Here is a 22,106-nt window from a genome sequence, read left to right as displayed (position 1 = left end):
AAAATTTTTCATTGGTGCAAACACACAGGGTCCATAATTATGCAATAAAAATCAAAATGAAAGCAAAGTCACTTTAATGGTACTGGACATTATTCCTCAATCAAAGTGATAGGTCCCTGAACATTTTTGATAGACAGACAATCACTGCCATTTCATGAACAGCACCACAGTGCAGTTCCATTATTATGGTGTATTTCAGAGGTGCAGCACCTTCTATATATCTTTTGATATCAGCATGTTCTGAAAGACCAAGGTCAGGCTTCATTAGTCTGTACAGGCTTTTATTTCTCTGTAAAAGCATACAGGTGCTCCTCTGCTTACAACAGGCTTCCATTCCAGCAAATTAAAAATCCTTATACAAATCATAAGCATGTACAAAAACAGCAGTCATCTTTTCAGAAATTTCATACTTGTGTTAAACAAGTCCACTTTTTTCAACAGCACCAGAACACACACTTTCTTGCTTGCCATTTGAAACAAAAAGTAATTTGAAAGGAATTGCAAACAAAACAAGAAATACAGGTTATCATCACTTGTTACAACCAAACATTGGGCTCCAAAATAATATAAGGTTAATGGGACAGCAGTCTTCAGTGCAGGTGGTTGTAAGTGCCATATGTTGTAGCTGAAGGACTAGTTGTACTTGAGGAAAAGTACATGTAATACTGCAAAACACAGCAAAACAAAACTTGAATATGTGTATTTACATTACAGCTAAAAAAAATGACAACCACAAAGACACCTTGTTGTCCCAAAGCTGCAGATGTTTACATTTTAAATTATGAGGAATGTTACTTCAACAACCACAGGAGAATAGTTGAAATCAACGATCTGGATAAGGTAATCAGAGCCAATTGTACAAGTTTATTTCAGTCATCAGCAACAGGAAATGTCCTTCCTAGTACGTATTTGCTGAGAAAACAAAAAAACATTTTCACTGTGTGGTGTAACTGTAACCAGATATAACTCCCCGAATGACCCATCGGTGGACTGATCAGCAGCCAGAGTCAAGAGTCCGCAAAGCGCAGTAACACTCCTGCTGTAGTCTCTATGCTGTGAAACCAGAAAGAGAATAAATGTATTGTAATTATGCAAATATGCAGGGAACTAAGCAATTTGCATAATAAGGTGAAATCCATATAAAGCGTTCTTACCAGTCTACTAACTCTGCTCCGACAATATCATGGATGTGATATTGAATATGGAACTTAACTCGAGAGGTGGTCTGCCTCCCTTCAAGGTCTGACTTGAGCATTTCACTGTATTTTGATTTTCTGATCATGCCGAGCACAGCCTTGCGTCCTGCAAAATCAGGATTGGCACGTCAAACAAAACGCCTTCAGCTGTCCGCACACATGTAGCGCACAAACTGACACCAACCTTGGATGAAGTACTTGGTGAATCTACCAGAGTTTGGGATGGACAGCCACCAGCTGCCAGCGTCTTTCACCGTAAGGACTCCGCACTTGACCAGCTGCCTGCATATGTGGACAAGTGTGGTGAAATGTCTGCAAGAGGGACGCAGAAGAGAGCGTAAGCGAAAGCTCCGTTTCTTACGTTATTTCAGAGTCTGCGAAGAGAAACTCCTGGAGCATTTTGGTTTCGTCCACGCTCATATCACAGCAGGAGGCCAAAACGGTGTTCAAAAACTTCTCCACGGGTCCCTGGGTTGCCCTTCCCACCTCTGCTGCCAGGACCTTGGCCTTGAAGTCTGCGGCAAAGACGACGGCAACGGACTCCGAGTCGAAGCCCAGCTGGAACATGAGTACGTCCCCCTGCTCCCTCAGCTCGTTCTCACAAAGGCAGAGACAGATACAGATACAGACCACTGCTGCACGAGTGGCGTTTGACTTGTCTCTCTCCTCCTCGTCTCTCTGCATCGTCTTCCTATAGCTGCCTGGCTCAAATTCGACACCGTGGTTAGGGCCGACAAAACCATCAATGGACCTGCTAACCAATATCTATGATACCTGATCATTTGCTACACCCCAAGCGAGACTGCTATGCTCCTCCACCTCAGCTCACTTGGTCCCACAAAAAGAAAAAGCGCAAAGGTTCTCAATTCTGGCTCCAATGTGGTGGAACGACCTTCCCCTCTCACTTAAGAGCTGCTGAATCTCCCTCTACATTTAAGAAGCGTGTACAAACTGACCTCCTCCAGACTCACTTCTCCCATGATCTCTTAAGTTCATGGGAAGTATAAATGATCATGTTCTGTAACTTTGAGATCATAACTGTCATGTAGCTACTCAAGTAATGTAAATGTTTATTTAAAAAAAGGAAGGTGATAAGGAGCTGTCGGTATAGGGATAAAGTTTTATGCAGCTACTCATGTGATGAACATTGGTTCATACGGTGGAAAGAAATTAACTGTAGTTAAGAATCACACGTCTATCTAAATGTCTCTTCCTGCTCATGTAATGAACACATGTCATTGTATTTTCTATGCGATGTACTTCAAAAGTGTCTGATAAATGAATACATGTATGTAAATCTGTAACAGAGAGGCCGCTGGTTCAGAACACCACCGACACTGAGGTCAGTTGAGAGAGACACCACACACACAGAGAGAGAGAGAGAGAGAGAGCGAGCGTGCGAGGACCTCACCAGGTGCCGGTCCACCCGGGTCCTGTCCCTATGCAGGCTGTACAGCTGGTGCTTGAGCGCAATCCGAGGCACAGTGTCGCTCCACAGCTTCCCGGGCAAGAGGGACATGATGTGCTCCAAGGAAGCCTTTATATCCAGGGCCCCTCCTGTCGCTCACAACGAGAAGCACAACAAGCAGAAGAGCGATCGTGAGCACGTGACCTGCGCGCGAGAGAAGGCGGCATCATTTTTCAGGCGCACGAGACGAGGAGCGCGAGGCGGCGGAGCCCCGCCTAGTCTCGTCTGAAAAAATGACTGCGAGGTCCTTCAAACATCGCGCTTTCTTTCTTTCTTTCTTTCTCTCGCTCTCTCAGGCAGCGAAGCGACACGAACCGACACGGTCACCACGGTCCCCGGCGGCGACTCCTCCTCCTCCTGCTGCTGCTGGCAACGGTTCCGCGGCGCCGCTCCTCCCCCTTTTCCCACAGAATGTGTCGCACTTGAGCGCCCTTTTCCTGTTCATCGTTCTCCACTCTGCAGCGTAGCTCCTGTTTCGAAACCACATTCACATCGTCACTGTGAGCAAACCCCAACACTCCTCTACTCCCCGCACTGCTGCAGCGCCACAACTTCACCGCTCCAACTAGCGCCACACGGACGTTTACGGACGAGCCCCCGGAAGCGCTTTTCCCCCACTTCCCGTTTCCGCCTCAACCAGCGACGGCACCATTAGCGCCCCCTGCTGCCCCGGAGCCCGCAGCACAACAGGAGTCGAAGGCGCCGCCGAAACGCTGCGGCCGCGCGAGGGACCGGGGGCAGCGCGCGTGCTCAGCCCAGCCCGTGCCGCCGCTCCTCGCGCCTCGTCGACCCCGTGTAGCCGATTGCACCTGCGAGGCAGCGGAAGTAGCGCCGTGTCGTGTGTCGCGTGCGCGCGGAGCGATACGTTCTTGCAAAAAATATACAGTACGGCGTGTCACCAAAAATGAACCAAAAAAACAAAAGGCATTATTATGCGTGACTACGATCATTCACAGCACCAAAGAAAAACGATTCCAGTGTGACACTTATTATCCGAATTCTTAAAACTGGTCCCTCGGAAAACGAATCATTTTTGCACCGTGACCATCCTTGTTAACTTCAGACTGTCACTCACTAATATTCACGCCACTGTTAGGGCATTCGAGTGACAAAAGCTGTTCGCATTGCTGAAAAATTGAGGTTATGTTCACATTTTATATGCTGTAGATTTGAAAGTGTTTCTTGAACGCCAGTTTCAGCCTTAAGTTAGAACTACCATAAATAATAGGCGTTGTGGTTGCCTCACACTGTGACTGTATCCCACAGAGCTAAATGCCAACACACAATGCCAAGAAGAGCAAAGAAGCTCTCGCAGGACATCAGGAGGAGAATGAAGAGAAAACATCAATCTGGGGAAGGCTATTAAATCATCTCAGAAAGATTTGAGCTCCATCACTTCACTGTGAGGCAAATACATTACAAAATGGAGAACATTTAACATGACAGCAACCTGGCCTAGAAGTGGATGCCCCTCTAAAATATCACTAAGATCCACAATAAAAATAATAAATAAGGTTTTAAAAAAAAAAACCAAGTCAAAACTTCCGGAGAATTGTAGATCTCACTTGCTGTATCTCAGCTAACTGTGCATGTTTCAGCAATAAAAACACTGTCAAATGGCATTCATGGGAGGGTTGCCTGAAAGAAAGCTCTACTGTCAAAAAAGAATCAAACTGTCTGTCTTAAGTTCACCAGAGAGCACCTGGATAAACTTGACAGTTTCTGGAGGCCCATTCTGTGGACAGATAGAACAAAATTGACCTTTTTGGTCAGAGTCAGTTTGGCTCTGTTTGTGGAGAACCAAAGAAAGAACCTGAACCCAGCAGTCAAGCATGGGGGTGGGATTGTAAAGATATGGAACTGCTTTTGATCCTCTAGCAAGATGACTCCACATCATTAAAGGAACCATGAGTTATACCAAGGAATTCTTGAACAGAATGTCATCAGTCAAGAAGGTAAAGCTGGGCTGAAAGTGGGTCTTCCAGCATGACAATGGCCCAAAGAATTCAAGCAAACCTACCAAAGAATGGTAATAACCATGAAGGAGATCATTCTGGGCAAGGAATGCCAATAGTTACAGGTTGCTGTATTTTGACAGAAAAGGAAGGATGGAGACTGGCTTGTAGTTCTGGACTGAGGCTGGATCCAGAGAGGGTTTCTTTAACAGAGGTGAGATGAGGGCAGCTTTGAGACAGAAATTGATAATCATGGAGATGCAGGGAAATGTCCTGCAGGAGAGGTACAGAGATGGGATCGAGGGAGCAAGCAGTGGCTCTGTGTGAAAGCTGGAGGTTGGAATAGAGAACAAGACTTCACAGGGAGACCTGGTATGATCAGTGGAGGTAGATGCCAAGAACTTGTCCGTGATGGAGTTGGGTTTGTCTCTGAAGAACAAGGCAGTCATCAGTGGTAGAGGAGGGCCAAGTAAGTGATGAAGAGTCTGAATTAGACTCGAGACTTGTGGAAGGTGATTTTCACCAAAGAATCAGCAGTGGAAAGTTAAGAGTGGTTTAGCTGTGAATGTTTCAGCACCGCAGAAAGTGATGCACAGAAAACAGTACCTCCATCCATCCATCCATCCATCTTCCTCCGCTTTTATCCGGGGCCGGGTCGCGGGGGCAGCAGTCCGAGCAGAGTACTCCAGACCTCCCTCTCCCCGCACACCTCCTCCAGTTCCTCTGGGGGAACCCCAAGGCGTTCCCAGGCCAGCCGGGAGACATAGTCTCTCCAACGTGTCCTGGGTCTGCCCCGAGGCCTCCTCCCAGTGGGACAAGCCCGGAGCACCTCCCCAGGGAGGTGTCCAGGAGGCATCCGGAACAGATGCCCGAGCCACCTCAACTGGCTCCTCTCGATGCGGAGGAGCAGCGGCTCTACTCCGAGCTCCTCCCGGGTGACTGAGCTCCTCACCCTATCCATAAGGGTGCGCCCAGCCACTCTGCGGAGGAAACTCATTTCTGCCGCTTGTATCCGCGATCTCATTCTTTCGGTCATGATCCAGAGTTCATGACCATAGGTGAGGGTAGGAACGTAGATCGACCGGTAAATTGAGAGCTTCGCCTTACGACTCAGCTCCCTCTTCACCACAACAGACCGGTACAATGACCGCATTACTGCAGACGCCGCACCGATCCGTCTGTCGACCTGCCGCTCCATTTTTCCCTCACTCGTGAACAAGACCCCAAGATACTTAAACTCCTCCACTTGAGGGAGCAACTCCCCCCTAACCCGGAGGGAGCAATCCACCTTTTTCCGACTGAGAACCATGGCCTCGCATTTGGAGGTGCTGATTCTCATCCCCGCCGCTTCGCACTCGGCTGCAAACCTCCCCAGTGCACGCTGCAAGTCTTGACTTGATGAAGCCAACAGGACCACATCGTCCGCAAAAAGCAGAGACGAGATCTCGCGGCCACCAAAACAGACACCCTCCGTTCCCTGACTGCGCCTAGAAATTCTGTCCATAAAAATAATGAACAGAATCGGTGACAAAGGGCAGCCCTGGCGGAGTCCAACATGCACCGGGAACAGGTCTGACTTACTGCCAGCAATGCGAACCAAGCTCCTGCTCCGGTCATACAGGGAACGAACAGCCCGTAGCAACGAGCCCCGAACCCCATAATCCCGAAGCACCCCCCACAGGATGCCACGAGGGACACGGTCGAATGCCTTCTCCAGGTCCACAAAACACATATGGACTGGTTGGGCAAACTCCCACGAACCCTCCAACACCCTAGTGAGGGTATAGAGCTGGTCCAGTGTTCCACGGCCAGGGCGAAAACCGCATTGCTCCTCCTGAATCCGAGGTTCGACTATCGGTCGGATTCTCCTTTCCAGTACCCTGGCATAGACTTTCCCAGGGAGGCTAAGGAGTGTGATCCCCCTGTAGTTGGAACACAATCTCCGGTCCCCCTTCTTAAAAAGAGGGACCACCACCCCGGTCTGCCAGTCCAGAGGCACCGTTCCCGAACTCCACGCGATGCTGCAGAGGCGTGTCAGCCAAGACAGCCCCACAACATCCAGAGACTTGAGAAACTCGGGGCGGATCTCATCCACCCCCGGAGCCTTGCCACCGAGGAGTTTTTTGACTACCTCAGCAACTTCAGCCAGGGTAATGGACGAGTCCCCCTCCGAGTCCCCAGCCTCAGCTTCCTCTACGGAAGGCGTGTCGGAGGGATTGAGGAGATCCTCAAAGTACTCCTTCCACCGCCCGAGAACATCCTCAGCTGAGGTCAGCAGCGCACCACTTCCACTGTAAACAGTGTTCGTGGAACACCGCTTCCCCCCTCTGAGTCGCCGGACGGTTTGCCAGAATCTCTTTGAGGCCGACCGAAAGTCTTCCTCCATGGCCTCACCGAACTCCTCCCAAGCCCGAGTTTTTGCCGCGGCGACTGCCAGAGCCGCGTTCCGTTTGGCCCGTCGGTACCTGTCAGCTGCTTCAGGAGTCCCATGAGCCAGCCAGGCCCGATAGAACTCCTTCTTCAGCTTGACGGCATCCCTTACTTCCGGTGTCCACCACCGTGTTCGGGGATTGCCGCCGCGACAGGCACCGGAGACCTTATGGCCGCAGCTCCGAACAGCCGCACCGACAATGGAGGAGCGGAACATAGTCCATTCAGACTCAATGTCCCCCACCTCCCTCGGGACCTGGTTGAAGCTCTGTCGGAGGTGGGAGTTGGAGACCTCTCTGACAGGGGCCTCCGCCAAACGTTCCCAACAGACCCTCACTATGCGTTTGGGCCTGCCAGGTCTGTCCAGCTTTTTCCCCCGCCATCGAATCCAACTCACCACCAGGTGGTGATCAGTTGACAGCTCAGCCCCTCTCTTCACCCGAGTGTCCAAGACATATGGCCGAAGGTCAGAAGAAACGACTACAAAGTCGATCATCGACCTCCGACCTAGGGTCTCCTGGTGCCAAGTGCACTGGTGGACACCCTTATGCATGAACATGGTGTTCGTTATGGATAAACCGCGACTAGCACAGAAATCCAATAACAACTCACCGCTCGGGTTCAGATCAGGGAGGCCGTTCCTCCCAATCACGCCCCTCCAGGTATCACTGTCGCTGCCCACGTGGGCGTTAAAGTCCCCCAGTAGAACGACAGAGTCCCCAGTGGGAGCGCTTTCCAGCACGCCCCCCAGGGACTCTAAAAAGGCCGGGTACTCTACACTGCCGCTAGGCGCATAAGCACAAACGACAGTGAGAGACCGTTCCCTGACCCGAAGGCGTAGGGAGATGACCCTCTCATTCACCGGGGTAGACTCCAACACATGGCGGCTGAACTGGGGGGCTATTAATAAGCCCACACCAGCCCGCCGCCTCTCACCTTGGGCAACGCCAGAATAGTGGAGAGTCCACCCTCGATCGAGTAGAGTGGTTCCAGAACCCAAGCTGTGAGTGGAAGTGAGCCCGACTATATCTAGACGGTATCTCTCAACTTCCCGCACCAGCTCAGGCTCCTTCCCCGCCAGTGAGGTGACATTCCAAGTCCCAAAAACCAGAGTTGGCGCCCGAGGTTTGGGTCGGCCGGGCACTCGGCCCCGACCACCGCCCAAATCACAACGCACCGGCCCCTTATGGTTTCTCCGGCAGGTGGTGAGCCCACCGAAGAGCGGCTCCACGTTGTGGCTTCGGGCTGAGCCCGGCCAGGCCCCGTGGGCATAGACCTGGCCACCAGGCGCTCGCGTGCGAGCCCCCCCCCCAGGCCTGGCTCCAGGGTGGGGCCCCGGTGACCCCATACCGGGCGGGGTAAACGGACGCCTTGATTTTTTTGTCATAAGGGGTTTTTGAACCGCGCTTTGTCTCGTCTGTCATCCAGGACCTGTCTGCCATGGGAGACCCTACCAGGGGCATGTAGCCCCAGACAACATAGCTCCTGGACTCATTCAGGCACTCAAACCCCTCCACCACGATAAGGTGGCGGTTCACGGAGGAGAAAACAGTACCTCACACATAGAAAATGTAAAGACTCTCCCATGCTTCACATGTGGTCTGATGCATTCTGTTTTTTGGGTGCTTCTGTTCCTTCTCCACACCTTTTTGCAGCCATCACTCCCAAAATGATGATATGGAATGCCAAGTTATCTACTGGTTTGAAAAAATGAGCAAACTTGTCTTTCTCTGAACTTTGACATGTTTGCCTTTTTTGCTGATTAACTTTCTCTTGAAGACCTGTATAATATTCCCAGTGATTGACTGGAGAATTTTCATTGGACTGCTCATCTCTTCAGACTTTTTATTTGCAAAAAACCACTTCTCTCACTCAAACTTCTTTACATGAAAATTACTGCCATGAAATAATGTGTGTAAAAATTTTTGCTTTGACAAAATGTGTTAACAGTAAGATACATTCTTTCAAAATTTCAACAAAACTGAAAAATCTATTCAGCATTCTTTTCTCAAAAGGAATTTCAAATGTTACTTAAAATGATTTTTTTTATTTATACAACAGTTTATACAATTTATAATTTTTATTGGAACAATTTCAGATAGGTATCTTTTGTAAGGGTACAACAGCAGGAGGTGGGATTCAAGCCTGGGTCTTCAGTATAAGGCAGCAGCTCTAGCCACTACACTACGCATTAAAATTGTGATGAAAAATATTATAAATGGCACTTGCCCCAAACTTTTATGCATGTTCTATATGCCTTCTGCACTACAGTTTTTAAAAAAAAAAAAAAAAAAAAAAGTTTCCAAACCCTCATCTTCAATTTACATAACAGCAGAGATCAAAAGTCCTTCTGGTTCCAGACATTTCCTACATTTTTATACTTTGAAAAATTACATAACCTGGTTCCACGTCTTTATAGAAGCACATATCCTGCACCAGAAGATGTTTAATCTTTAAAACAATACATTTATTGTTTTACATTTTATAAAAATAGTGTATAATAGTAACATTACATCAAAAGGCTTTCCCCGTCTCTGACACTGCCACATTTAAAAGTATTGTCCTGCTTATTTGCAGCCAGATGGAGAAACAGACAGACAGAGAGACACACACACACACACACACACACACACACACACACACACACACACACACACACAGCTTCATAACCATGGATGCCATGCAGGGTCCATGCGGCACAGGTTGTCCAAGCTGTTGGCTGCTGCCACAAGTGTGTTGACTTTGCTCTCGCCCCCTTCAAACTGGGCCAGGTTGTGCAGTCGGGACATGATGGCAGAAACTGCCTTCTGGACCAGGGACACCAGCTGCTGGCTGTCCATGTTCTCAGGCTGTCCTGCAGGGGATAGTGGCATAGAGGTGTCTTCTTGTGTCTTCTTGTGCCAGGCGATTATCTCATCCCTCAGGACGGCCCTCAGAATTCCATCCACCTGGCAGAGGAAGGAGGGAAAAAGGAAGTGAGACACACCACACACAAAGCCGAAAATACAGAAAATGGCCCAGACTGCGACAGTACTCTGGTGAAGCTGGCTGACACTAGATAATGAATACACAGAATATGCAAGTAGAAAGAGTGCACAGAATTTTGTCCAACTGACAAACTGGGTCAAAATGTATTGCTTCCATACAAATGTGTTTAATTTGTGCATCTTTTTCACAAGTACTAAATAAGACTGAACAACTGACTCAAGAGTAGCAAGACCTCCTAACAAAGATGTCCCACCTTGAAGCTGGGTTGAGCAAAACACCGGGCAACAGCAATCATGGAGGCTGTGAGAGGACCACAGACCCCGATCGGCGTCAGGAACTCCGATATATTCGGAGTGAGACGAAATGGAACAGGTCGATTTGCATCCAGGTCACCAGTGGCATCATTTATATCGAAGCGGAAGTAAGCAACATTCAGCTTCCCGGTGTCCTATCAAAGAAACAGTGTTAAGAAAAAGAACGCAGTCTGTTTTCAGGTGTTCCGGTTCTTATTGTAGAAAAAAAAGGCAAAATAAGGGTGAAAAGGGAGTGTTTCTCACATCACCGTGCTAATCAGTCTGTACAGCCAAGTGCACTCAGTCCTCATATAATGGGGTCCCATACAACAAAAATCCAACATGTATACCTGACATAGACCCTTTTTCATACAATTATGAATTGTTATTCATCTTATACAGCTGCATGTGACTGTTATGCAGTTATTATACTAGTCACCCAGTAGGTACTTTAGTTTTCTATATAATGGCTTGAGAGACATTTTGGAGCACAGATACACATAATGGTAATGATATATTACCTTACGATTATGTATATATAAATAACCATTTTGGATGGTGATGATGGCTGTGCTGAAATCATGACGTGCGCTAATTTTATGAAGCAAGTGCACCGAAATGCTATGTTCTTGTGTTTCAGTTCTGCCATTCTGGCCATTTTCTGGCTAACTAGCATATTCTCCTCTACGTTACCCTGGAAACAAAGAGTGCTAGTGTATACGAGGAGTATGTAGGGTGGGCTTGGACTCCTCTCTTTAAGGGAACTGAGTGGGGACAGATACTCCTTCAACTTTCTTATTACCATCATCACTGCTTTAATAAAACATACAAAATTTAAGTAGAGCCTTCCTTCTTCCCATGACATTGACCATCTCAATCAATCACATCGACTAAGATAAATAAGCTCATTATGAAGATGATGGCGCGGTAGCACGCAGCGGCCACTTCGGGTCCTTAAACATGGTGCATGTTACATGTAGTCTACACCAATTAGGAAACTCTTACCAGAGATGTGCATCTGAAGAAGCACTGGTGAACATAGCTATCATCGCCAACTTCTGCTGAACATTGGAAAACAAAACTCAGGAGGAATAACGATTGACTTCGGGAAGAGCTACGTGATCTCAGGCTACTACGTGAACAGTCCCTAGGATTGTGGGATCACCTGATGCCTGATAGAGGGCACCGGAAACAGTGCGCAAGGCAGCAGAAGTGCGATAAGCAAGATAAGGCTAACCTTAGCTGCCTGGCTCTACCATACATTTTCCTCTCCAATGGTCGCTCTCTCAAGAATAAACTAGACTTCCCCGACTACAGCTAACTACCCAGTGCGAAGTCAGGGACTGCTGTGTTCTCGTTTTCATGGAAACATGGCTCAACGACTGCACTCAACGAAGGCTGGTGGAGTTTATGATCGTTAAGTGCCGGCCATACCACCCGCCCAGAGAATTTACCACTGTGCTCATTGTTGTGGTGTACATTCCACCTGGCGCTAACACAAGGGAAGCGCTAAGCAAACTCTCTGGGGCTATCAGCAACTTACAGACAGCACATCCCGACAGATTTTTCCATTGTCACTGGGGACTTTAACCACGCCAATCTGAAATCAGTGCTGCCAAAATTTCACGAGCATGTTGATTTCGCAACCCATGGTACGAACACTTTAGACCTTGTTTACACAAACATTCCTGGTGCCTACAAGACTGCACCCCACCCCCACTTCGGCTACTCGGACCACACTGCTGTTATGCTAATACCAGCATACAGACCACTCCTGAAACGTGCTAAACCGGTCCTGAAACAGGTGAGAACCTGGTCTGGAGGAGCCATCTCAGCACTTCAGGACTGCTTTGAACACACAGAGTGGAATATGTTCAGAGAGGCTGGCAGATACCACAACACCACAGACTTGGAAGAATACACAGCATCAGTGACTGCCTACATCAACGAGCACATAGATGATGCGACTTCCTTCAGGATCATCATCACACGTGCAAACCAAAAACTGTGGATGATTGCTGAGGTGCATTTGCTGCTGAAAACCCGAGAGACTGCCTTCAGGTCTGACGACAAGGCAGCCTACCGCATAACAAGGGCCAATCTCTCCCAGGCTATCAAAGAGGCAAAGCACAACTACGCAGAAAGAATCAACCGTCACTTCCTAAATTCCAATGACGCAAAGCCCATGTGGCAAGGCATTCAGGCCATCACAGACTATAAAGCTACACCACTTATTTGTCATGGTGATGCCTTGCTCCCAGATGCGTTCAGCAATTTCTACACATGGTTTGAAGCACAGAACAACATGCCAGCAGGTAATATCACCCCAGCTCCCACTGACCAAGTACTTTGTCTGTCTGCAGTAGATGTGAGGAAGACTCTGTCCAGAGTTAACCCACAGAAAGCTGCAGGTCTTGACAACATTCCTGGTCAAGTGCTCAGAGAATGTGCTGCTCAGCTTGTAGATATCTTCATGGACATTTTCAACATTTCCCTGAGCCAAGCAGTTGTCCCTGTGTGCTTCAAGACAACCACTATCACCCTGTGCCAAAAAAAATCATGTGTCCTGCCTGATGACTACAGGCCGGTTACACTCACACATATCATTATGAAGTGTTTTCAGCAGCTAGTCATGAAACACAAAGAGCACTCTTCCCACCACATTGGGCACTCCTACTGTCCCAACCACTCAACCGAGGACGCCATATCTGCCACCATCCACCTTTCTCTGAGCCATCTGGACAAAAAAGGACAACTATGTAAGGATGCTGTTCATAGACTTCAGTTCAGAATTCATCCCTCAATCATCCCTCAGAAACTGAGAAAACTGAGCCTGCTGGGTCTGACTACCTCCCTCTGCAACTGGATCCTGGACTTTCTGATTGGGAGACCCCAGTCCATTAGGATCGGCAACTCCACCTCGAGCACCACCACACCAAACACCGGCACTCCCTAGGGTTGTGTGCTCAGTCCACTGTTTACCCTACTGACTCATGACTGTACTGCAAAGCACAGTTCAAATTATATCAAGTTTACTGACGACACTACAGTTGTGGGCCTCATCAGCAACAATGATGAGTCAGCATACAGAAAGGAGGTGAACCAGCTCGCAGAATGGTGTAAAGACAACAATCTCTCTCTAAATGTTGATAAAGAGATAATTGCTGACTTCAGGAACACCCGAAAAGATCACTCACCACTGCACATCAATGGAACAACCATGGAGAGTCAAAAGCTCCAAGTTTCTTGGTATGCACATGATGGAGGACCTCTACTGGACCCTGAACACCACCTGCCTAGCCAAGAAGGCCAAGCAGTGTCTCCACTTCTTACGGAGGCTGAAGAGAGCCAAACTCCCCCCTCCCATTCTCACTACCTTCTACAGGGGACGATAGAGAGCGTCTTGACCAGCTGTCTCACCATGCGGTATGGGAACTGCACAGTCTCCGACCGCAAGACCCTACAGCGAGTGATAAGAACAGCTGAAAAGATCATTGGAGTCCCTCTTCCCGCCACTGACACCTCATACAACAACCGCTGCATCCGCAAGGCCAACAGCATTGTGGACGACCCCTCTCACCCCTCTCGTGGACTCATCGCCCTGTTGCCATCTGGCAGGACATACAGGAGCATCCGCGCCACCAGCAGCAGACTCCGCAACAGTTTCTTCCTTGAGACAGTCAGACTACTCAACACCCAGCTGCCTCCCAACGCTCACCTGGCACTAACAGCAAACCTAGCATAACGCTATACGCTACAACTGCCTACAGTTCACAGCCCACGTCCACATCCTGTGTATTTATTTACTGTCTTGTACTATGGTCTGTGTTGCACCACTGTCTCCGGAGAAACGACATTTCGTTGCGCTGCATACAATACTACATAGATGAATGACAAAAACAACTTGAATAAATCCGATATCACAAGTGAAGAGATTAATTTTTAATTATTTAATTTAGCTAATTATTAGCTCTGTTGATGCAGACAGTTAATTTTTACTGGAGCTCTTCATTCTGTCCCTCAAAGGTGTACCGTGCTCAAGAATACTACAGCAGGGGGTCAAAGATTCACAGCACTTTGAATGGCATAGTGCTCCTGTGCAAGACGATAGGCAGAGAAGAACATCTCTTCTTCATTTCTTTTTGGCATAAACGTCCATGAGCCAAACGCTCTCCCATCAGGGCATCCACATTATACCCTGTGTTTCCAGGACAAACTCCAGACTTCCATGACCTTGCACTGGACAAGTACTGAGTAATAAGAAATGAAAGAAAATGTAACATTGAGAGACAAGCTAGAAATAATATTGTAATACCCTGCAGTATTGTTTGTCATTTGATTACGTCGGTTTGTTGCATTCATGTGTTTTGTTCTGTTGGGTTGTTTCCTGTTCTTTATCTTCAGGTGTGGTTGAGCAAATGCGAGTGACGTTAAGACGTGTGGGAGTGAGTGGGAGACTGAGGGAGGAACTGTGTGGAAGTGGAAGTATGAGATTGGTCTGTCAGATCCTTTAAGTCCTGTAAGTTGGGAGGCAGGGCCTCCGTGGATTGGACTTGTTTTTCTGGCACATCCCACAGATGCTCGATCGGACTGAGATCTGGGGAACTTGGTGACCAAGTCAACACCTTGAACCCTTTGTCACGTTCCTCAAACCATTCCTGAACAATTTTTGCAGTGTGGCAGGGCCACTGCCATCAGGGAATACCGTTGCTATGAAGGGGTGTACTTGGTCTGCAACAATCTTTAGGTAGGTGGTATGTGTCAAAGTAACATCCACATGAATGCCAGGACCCAAGGTTTCCCAGGAGAACATTGTCCAGAGCATCAAACTGCCTTTTCCAGCTTGCCTTCTTCCCACAGTGCATCCTATTGCCATCTCTTCCCAAGGTAAAAGATGCACACACACCCAATCGTCCACATGATCTAAAAGAAAACGTGATTCACGAGACCAGGCCACCTGCTTCCATTGCTCCACGGGCCAGTTCTGACACGCACATCCACAACGTAGGCACTTTTGGCGGTGGACAGGGGTCAGCATGGGAACTCTGACCGGTTTGCAGCTACACAGCCCCATACGCATCAAGTTGCAATGCACTGTGTATTCCAACACCTTTCTACCATGGCCAGCATTAAGGGTTTCAACAATTTGTGGTACAGTAGCTCTTCTGTGGGATCGGACCAGACAGGCTAGCTTTCACTCCCTACGTGCATCAATGAGCCTTGGGCGCCCATGACCCTGTCGCCGCTTCACCGGTTGTCCTTCCTTGGACCACTTTTGGTAGATACTGACCACTGCATACCGGGAACACTCCACAAGACCTGCCATTTTGGAGATTCTTTGACCCAGTCGTCTAGCTATCACAATTTGGCCCTTGTCAAAGTTGCTCAGATCCTTACCAACACATGAAATTCAAGAACTGGACAAGCGGTTCTGAAAATGTGTGTGTGTGTGTGTGTGTGTGTGTGTGTGTGTGTGTGTGTGTGTGATTGTTCACTTGCTGCCTAATATACTCCACCCCTTGACAGGTGCCACTGTAATGAGAATGTTACGTCACCTGTTAGTGGTTTTAATGTTTTGGGTGATTGGTGTATCATTACCATTATGTGTATCTGTGCTCCAAAATGTCTACATAATGCAAGCCGTTACATAGAATAACCAAGGGTGCCATATTATTGCATGAAAGCAAATGTGACATTTGATGAACACATGTGGTGTAAAGAAAGGAGAAAATATTCTCTTCGAAGATGATTTTTGTGGAATGCCTTTTGTGATGCAAAATCAAGGGTTTAAGTATGAAAAACAGTCCAGAAGCACAGTGTCAGCAAGGAGAAGGCCAAGTGCTACCTGAGCAATCTGCAGCATCTCTGGGTTAAGACGGTTGAGGTGCAACACAAACTCAGCCAGACCTATAAGAGCCAGCTGGATTGTGAACATCTTGCGAAAGGTCCAGTAGTCCGTAGCATTGGGGAACATGTGAAGCGTCCATTCCCGAAGCATGCTGCGCGGAACCATGTTCCCCTGCACTTCTTTCAGAATGTCACGTAGCACCTGAGGGGGACACACATTGAAGCATATGTACGAACAAACTTGAACAAAAACATTAACATACGTACATGCAAGCTCACATACAGACAAAACGAAAGAGATCCCTGCCTCGAGGTGACTCAGCCACCTGGAGTGCATCGTGGAAGCATACCTGGTGGCTGGCCTGCGTGCCGCGTGCCTGAACAGTGGCCAAGCGGTCGTAGTAGCGGGACACAGGATTGTCATGCTCAATGCCCTTCTTGGCACAGCGCTGCTTGTAGATCTCCACCAGAGACAGTGATGAAGGGTTGTCCTCCACTAGCCGCATCTGAGGGGACACAGCCACCACCCTTGGAACTGCGAAGGAGGCAGGGACAAGGGTGTCATTCAAAACAACCTTTTCTGAGTATCATATCAGCAGCACCCCACCCGACCACCAAAATGCATCTGAATGGCTGTTCCCACAAGCCCTGCACAGCCCGCTATGCTGTTCAAAGAGGTGAAGTCTATCATTGACCAAAAAAAAAAAAAAAAAAAAAAGACTTCAGTAGTTTTCTTCAGCAGAGAGCACAGGTGAGCAGAATTATGCAGGTCTACCTGAGAAGAAGAGGTGGCGCTTGGTTGTTTCTTTCCTTTTCTCTAGGCACGGGTTCAGCAGACGCAGGAGCTGCAAGACGCGCTCTTCCCGGCGCGACTCCGTCAAGCAGGCGTCATTCATGACCAGATAGGGGTACATCTTTCCATTGTGGCCGCGTATGTATAGTCGCCGCGCTGCCGTGTTGTGCTTTTGGACAATCTCCACCCGTGGCATGAACCTAGCAAACCACGGCAGCAACACCAACTGTTATGTGCCTTCTGGCATCGGCATCAGTGTATTCCTGCCTGTGGCCAGTGCACTGCCCCCACTGGACCTCCCCCAGTGCAGAACCACTCACAGGCCCTTGTTGTTCCATAGTTACGGAACAAGCTTGTGTCCATGATCACGTGAGCTACACGTCTCTTCATGTTACGCTGCCTTTCCAGACGTTTCTTCATCGGTCGTCTCAGAACCATTTCTACAATTCATACGTCAACTTTCCCGTACGTAAGTATTTTACCATGCCCCAAAACAAACCTTTGCTTGTTTACGACTGTTCACATGCCTTTGGTTGAAGTGCAACATGTCACATTCAGTCACTTTTATTCTAGCTGCAAGACAATATTTCATCCTGGATTATGAGGTACCCACTGTCACCTTGAGAGTTTATAAGCACTCTCTTGCTTTGCATGAAGCCTGTAAGTAGCTAAATTACAAACACAAATACATTCTTTAACATTTAAGGGCAAATTCTTTAGTTTATGAGAAAATACTGAAAGTAACAAGTAAAGATAATGGATAGCAGCATACACCGTTCGCACTCAGTGTTTACGCACTGCCTTTAGACATTACCTCGCAATTCTGATGTAGTAGTGCGTGGGTTTGGGCATGAGGAACTCCCCCGGAATCTCGACCTCTGCTGTTTGGGCCGAGAAGTTGCTGAGGAAACGACATTTCTCCTCAATCAAGAAGAACTTAGGCAGCTGTTTGGTTTTGGCCTCCAGGATCTTGATCCATTTCTTGAGCTTGGAAATAAGGTTATGAAGTTTCATAGACCCTGGCACGCTGAAGTCAAAGTCTGGTAGCAAAAAAAGGAGGGGGGAAGATATAAAATTCAGTGCATTTAAATAACACACGCAGCACCATGTGTAAAAGAATACAGAACTATGAGAGGGAGGGGCCACAAAATCCTTTAAGATGAGACGCCTTGTCCAGTTCTGGGTCTGAGGGTTATAGGTGCACCTGCTGCAGTGGCACACTTCAAAGTCAGGGTTCATGTGCATTGCACTCCACGGTCATGGTTTTAAGGTATTTAAATTCTCCCCAGATCTCGCAAGTGCTCGATGACTGTGTATGTATCTTATGTTTAATATTTGTCAGTAATTTGTTTAATAACTCTTGCGATGTATACTGCTTTGTATGGTGGAACGTGACAAATGGACTGTACTCAAGAATCATGCATGTGCGTGCAAATCTCCTCCTGTTGGCATAACACACTGTTATTGTTCTCGGAGATGTACGTCGGCCTTGGAGAGAAGCATCTGCTACATGAATAAATGTAAAAAGTTTTCAATAAATGGCTGGGACAGAATAATAGAGAGAGTTACCAATCAAGTCAATTCATTTAGTTCCAACAGAAAACAAACTTATTATTTAGAAGTAAAAACACTTCCTTGGAGACGGGACTCTACTTTAGTTACACATTTTCACTGGGCGACTCTGGGCCAACACAAAACAGACACGATGTATGCGTGTTACAGGAAAAAGGCAACGACAATAATTTAGGGTACAACTGAACATGTTGTGCCCAACTGAACATGTACGTTCTATAAAATCGATTTACTAACACATAAATGAACTTCCATATATATGTCTACACACAAGTTTTGATGACAAAATCCTGAGTAACGCAGAGAAAACCTTGGCACTGGCTTCCCAAAGAGTCAGGAAACATCAATGTGTATGATACTATAATATCTTTCAGATCTTAGGTTCATTACTGTTTTCAAAAACAAATTAGTATACTAAAAGCATACCATTTTGATTACTTTAAAATAATCAAATATTGGTCAATTGTTCATTTTTACTCAATCTTATTTTTTTCTTTTGTCATATGCAGTGTCTTATTGTAAATTCTTAGAATGTAATAAAAGGTAATAAATTAGAAAGCAAAGGAAGAAAAGGGCATGGTGACGTGTCAGTTTTAATAGAAATAAGATTCCCAATAATTTGTCTTCAGTTATAAATAAATAAAATTACCAATCATACCTGTGGTGAACTGGCCCTTCATTTTCTGAAAGACCGGATCTTGGGCTGTAGCTTGGGCCCGTCGGGCAAGCGACTCAGATGCAGCACTGGAGAACATGGTGGACACGTTGGACACATTCTCAAGGCCCACCCCAAACGTGCTGACCAACTTCTTCACAAAATTGAGGGTGTGGGGGGTGATCTTGGCATCCGAGACAGCTCCACTCTTCTCAAAAGCCACAGAATAGCACTTGGCCAAGCCCTGCTGCAGCTGTCTTAAAACCTGGGAGGGGAACAGTATTTTAGGTCAAGGATGACTGGATTTAACAACTTTGGGCTCTCACATTATTCACCTTAATCCCATATAGCATTGTTTTGGTGTTAACAGAAGTCACACTGCACAGTTCACTCATTCTGAAAGTACAGAGGAAACAATGCACTGTGGTTGTTCACTGATGAGATCTACAGCTCATTTTCCAATAAACATCACCCAATGAGCACTGCAATCAAGACAGCTTTACTGTGTTTTACTGTGCAAGTCACAAAGCAAGACAGGTATGGCAACTGCACAAGGACAAACTAAACGACTTGCTATGCCACTTGAACTATGCAAACCACCAGAATGGGAGAAGATGTGAAAATTCAAATTTTAAGAGTTTCGAAAATTTCATAGTAAGTGCTCATCTTTACTGTACATTAATCCCAAGACAGAGGGAGGCATAGCGGTGAAGGGCATTTCTTTACAGTGTGATGATCCAAAGCCTGCTCCTGCCATCCAACCCTTATGCAAGGTGCAGACACACCCCAAGATCCACTCATTAGGGTTGAGAATGTCACTTTTAAATGACGACTTTCATTTAATACCTGTACTCTGCTTTACAAAGCATTTCCCCACATTTACAAGGACCTTGTGGATTTCACACACCTCCTGACAGCTGAGCCATGTAAGACATTTACATTTATGTATTTATGTAGCAGGCACTCTTCTTTAGAGCCATTTACAATTATTCACTACCTTACACTTTTACACAAAGTGACTTACAAGGTTAGACAGTGTGCAGTACACTCCCCATTGTCATTCACCCATCTATGAATGACAGCAATACAACAGACACACCCATACATACATGCACACCCTACAACACCCTGCAATTTCCTTCAGGGCTAATAAAAGGTTGACACACAAAATTTGAGTGGGCTTTACAAATTGTTGGGCTGCATTGACCAAAAATTGTGAACGGGAACCACTGTGTTATTACATCTTAATCAATCCATGTCTTGCTAATACTGATCCACCACCTGAGTCATGACCTATTTGTTCCCTCAATCCCATCCCTTCACCTTTCCTATAGGACACTTTCCCAATCACTTATCTCCATGATCATGAACTCCTTGCTCTCCTGTAGTTGCTTCCAATTTTACATTCAAAACTGCCCTTATCTCACTGCTGAATCGTTTCTGGATCTAGACTCAGCCCAGAACTACAGGTGAGTTTCTCTTCTTCCTTTTCTGTCAAAAATTCTACAACAAGGAACCTGTGATCACTCTGCATTCCTTACCAGAATGATCTACGATTATCCCCTCAGTCTCTCTCAACTGATGTTCCACAGGGCTCAATACTGGGCCCCCTACTCTTCTCCACCTGCAGCGTTTCCCTCAGCCCTATCCTCACCTTTCACAGATTCTCCAACAACTGCTATGCCAACCATACCCAGCTATTCCTCTCTTTTCCCCTGGGAGCTACAGACGTTTCCTTGCGTATCACCCCCTGCATCTCGGACATCTCTGCTGGATGACCGATCACAACGTACAACTCAACCTCTTTAAAACTGGGATCCTTCACCTTCCAGCTGGTTCATCCTCCTGTCAAGGACGCTCTATCAAACTGGATGACTTGTTCATCAGACCTGCCTCATCAGCTAAGAGCCTGTCAGCCTTTGTCTCAACATATCAAAACCACAACCCAGTCTTAGATACATTGTGCATAACATCCACAGGTTCTGCCTATATCTCAAACTATGCAATTCCTGGTCCAGTCTATGGTGCTATTTCCTGCTTGGACTAGTGTAGCTCTCTCCTGTCTGGCATTCCAGCTATTGCCATGAAACCTCCTCAGCTGATACACAACAGTGCTGCAAGAGTTGGGTTTGACCTGCCAAAGTGTTCCCATGTATGACGCCTTCTTATCCCTCCCCACTGGCTTCCTATAGCTGCCCACATCAAATTCAAGACTCTGGTTATGACCCACAAAACCATCAAGAGATCTGCTTCCAGATACCCAGAAGGCCTGATCACTTGCTACAACTCAGCCAGATTGCTACGCTCCCCCCTCTACCGACCTAGTGGTCCCATGCACAAGAGGCAGAAAACCAAAACTACAAAGGTGTTCAGTACAGTGATGCCAGCAGCCAGACTTGCCTCTTCATGCCAGTTTTCCCTGAACCACACCATCTGGTCCACAATACCCTCAAGTGATGACAGCAGGGTGGGGTGAAGCTCTCTCTGCATGTGCATGATGCGGCTGCACCGCCACATGGGTGCGGTTGCACGGATAGGCCCTGGGTCCGAGGCCGAATGAGGTGGGGCACCTACTGAAGTCGGCTGCTGCTGGCCAGAGTCTGGAAGAAACAGTCAGCAACACAGTCAGGCTCAATGAACTCATCTGTATGGGATGACATGGTCATGGCTACATGAATTCTGTTCACGTTAACAGATAAGCATGTTTAACAGCATGCATCTCAATCACTGACATTTATCCAAGGAAAAGACCTCAAGCACGGTGTTTCTGGCTTACCGCTTTTGTAGCGCTCCCTCTGCTCAATTTTGAGTGTCAGGTACAGGGTTCGGATGGGGAAGTAAACTGCTTGTGGATACATGCGCCCTACCTGCAGAAAAAGCCTTGAGTAATTTGCTCCGAGCATCACCTC

The 22,106-nt window shown here is 47.3% G+C and overlaps 2 protein-coding genes across 3 annotated transcripts in view; both read right to left on the bottom strand.

Moving 5' to 3' along the window:
• Positions 1–57: 57 nt before the first annotated feature.
• Positions 58–3,272, bottom strand: whr1 (winged helix repair factor 1). The gene is made up of 6 exons (XM_018750654.2): positions 2,980–3,272; positions 2,608–2,753; positions 1,558–1,793; positions 1,381–1,478; positions 1,155–1,302; positions 58–1,053 (listed from the first exon to the last, which is right to left on the bottom strand). The coding sequence occupies exons 1-6, from the start codon at positions 3,149–3,151 to the stop codon at positions 1,008–1,010; spliced, it is 846 nt and encodes a 281-aa protein (XP_018606170.1). The 5' UTR covers positions 3,152–3,272; the 3' UTR covers positions 58–1,007.
• Positions 3,273–9,312: 6,040 nt separating this feature from the next.
• trrap (transformation/transcription domain-associated protein) overlaps positions 9,313–22,106 on the bottom strand; it is a 47,307-nt gene continuing 34,513 nt past the window's right edge. The window contains exons 64-72 of one of the 2 annotated variants that reach the window (XM_029251953.1): positions 21,974–22,064; positions 21,598–21,797; positions 19,201–19,462; positions 17,785–18,010; positions 16,953–17,170; positions 16,528–16,712; positions 16,176–16,379; positions 10,291–10,485; positions 9,313–9,997 (exon numbers count right to left, since the gene is read on the bottom strand). In XM_029251953.1, the coding sequence (XP_029107786.1) occupies positions 9,713–9,997; positions 10,291–10,485; positions 16,176–16,379; positions 16,528–16,712; positions 16,953–17,170; positions 17,785–18,010; positions 19,201–19,462; positions 21,598–21,797; positions 21,974–22,064 (1,866 nt within the window). In that variant the 3' untranslated portion in view covers positions 9,313–9,712. The remainder of the gene's footprint in view (positions 9,998–10,290; positions 10,486–16,175; positions 16,380–16,527; positions 16,713–16,952; positions 17,171–17,784; positions 18,011–19,200; positions 19,463–21,597; positions 21,798–21,973; positions 22,065–22,106) is intronic. The other variant, XM_029251954.1, reaches the window with a different exon arrangement.

This window comes from Scleropages formosus, chromosome 5 (assembly GCF_900964775.1).
Source record: "Scleropages formosus chromosome 5, fSclFor1.1, whole genome shotgun sequence".
Taxonomy (NCBI): Eukaryota; Metazoa; Chordata; class Actinopteri; order Osteoglossiformes; family Osteoglossidae; genus Scleropages; species Scleropages formosus.
This window is presented reverse-complemented; position numbering and strand designations above follow the sequence as displayed.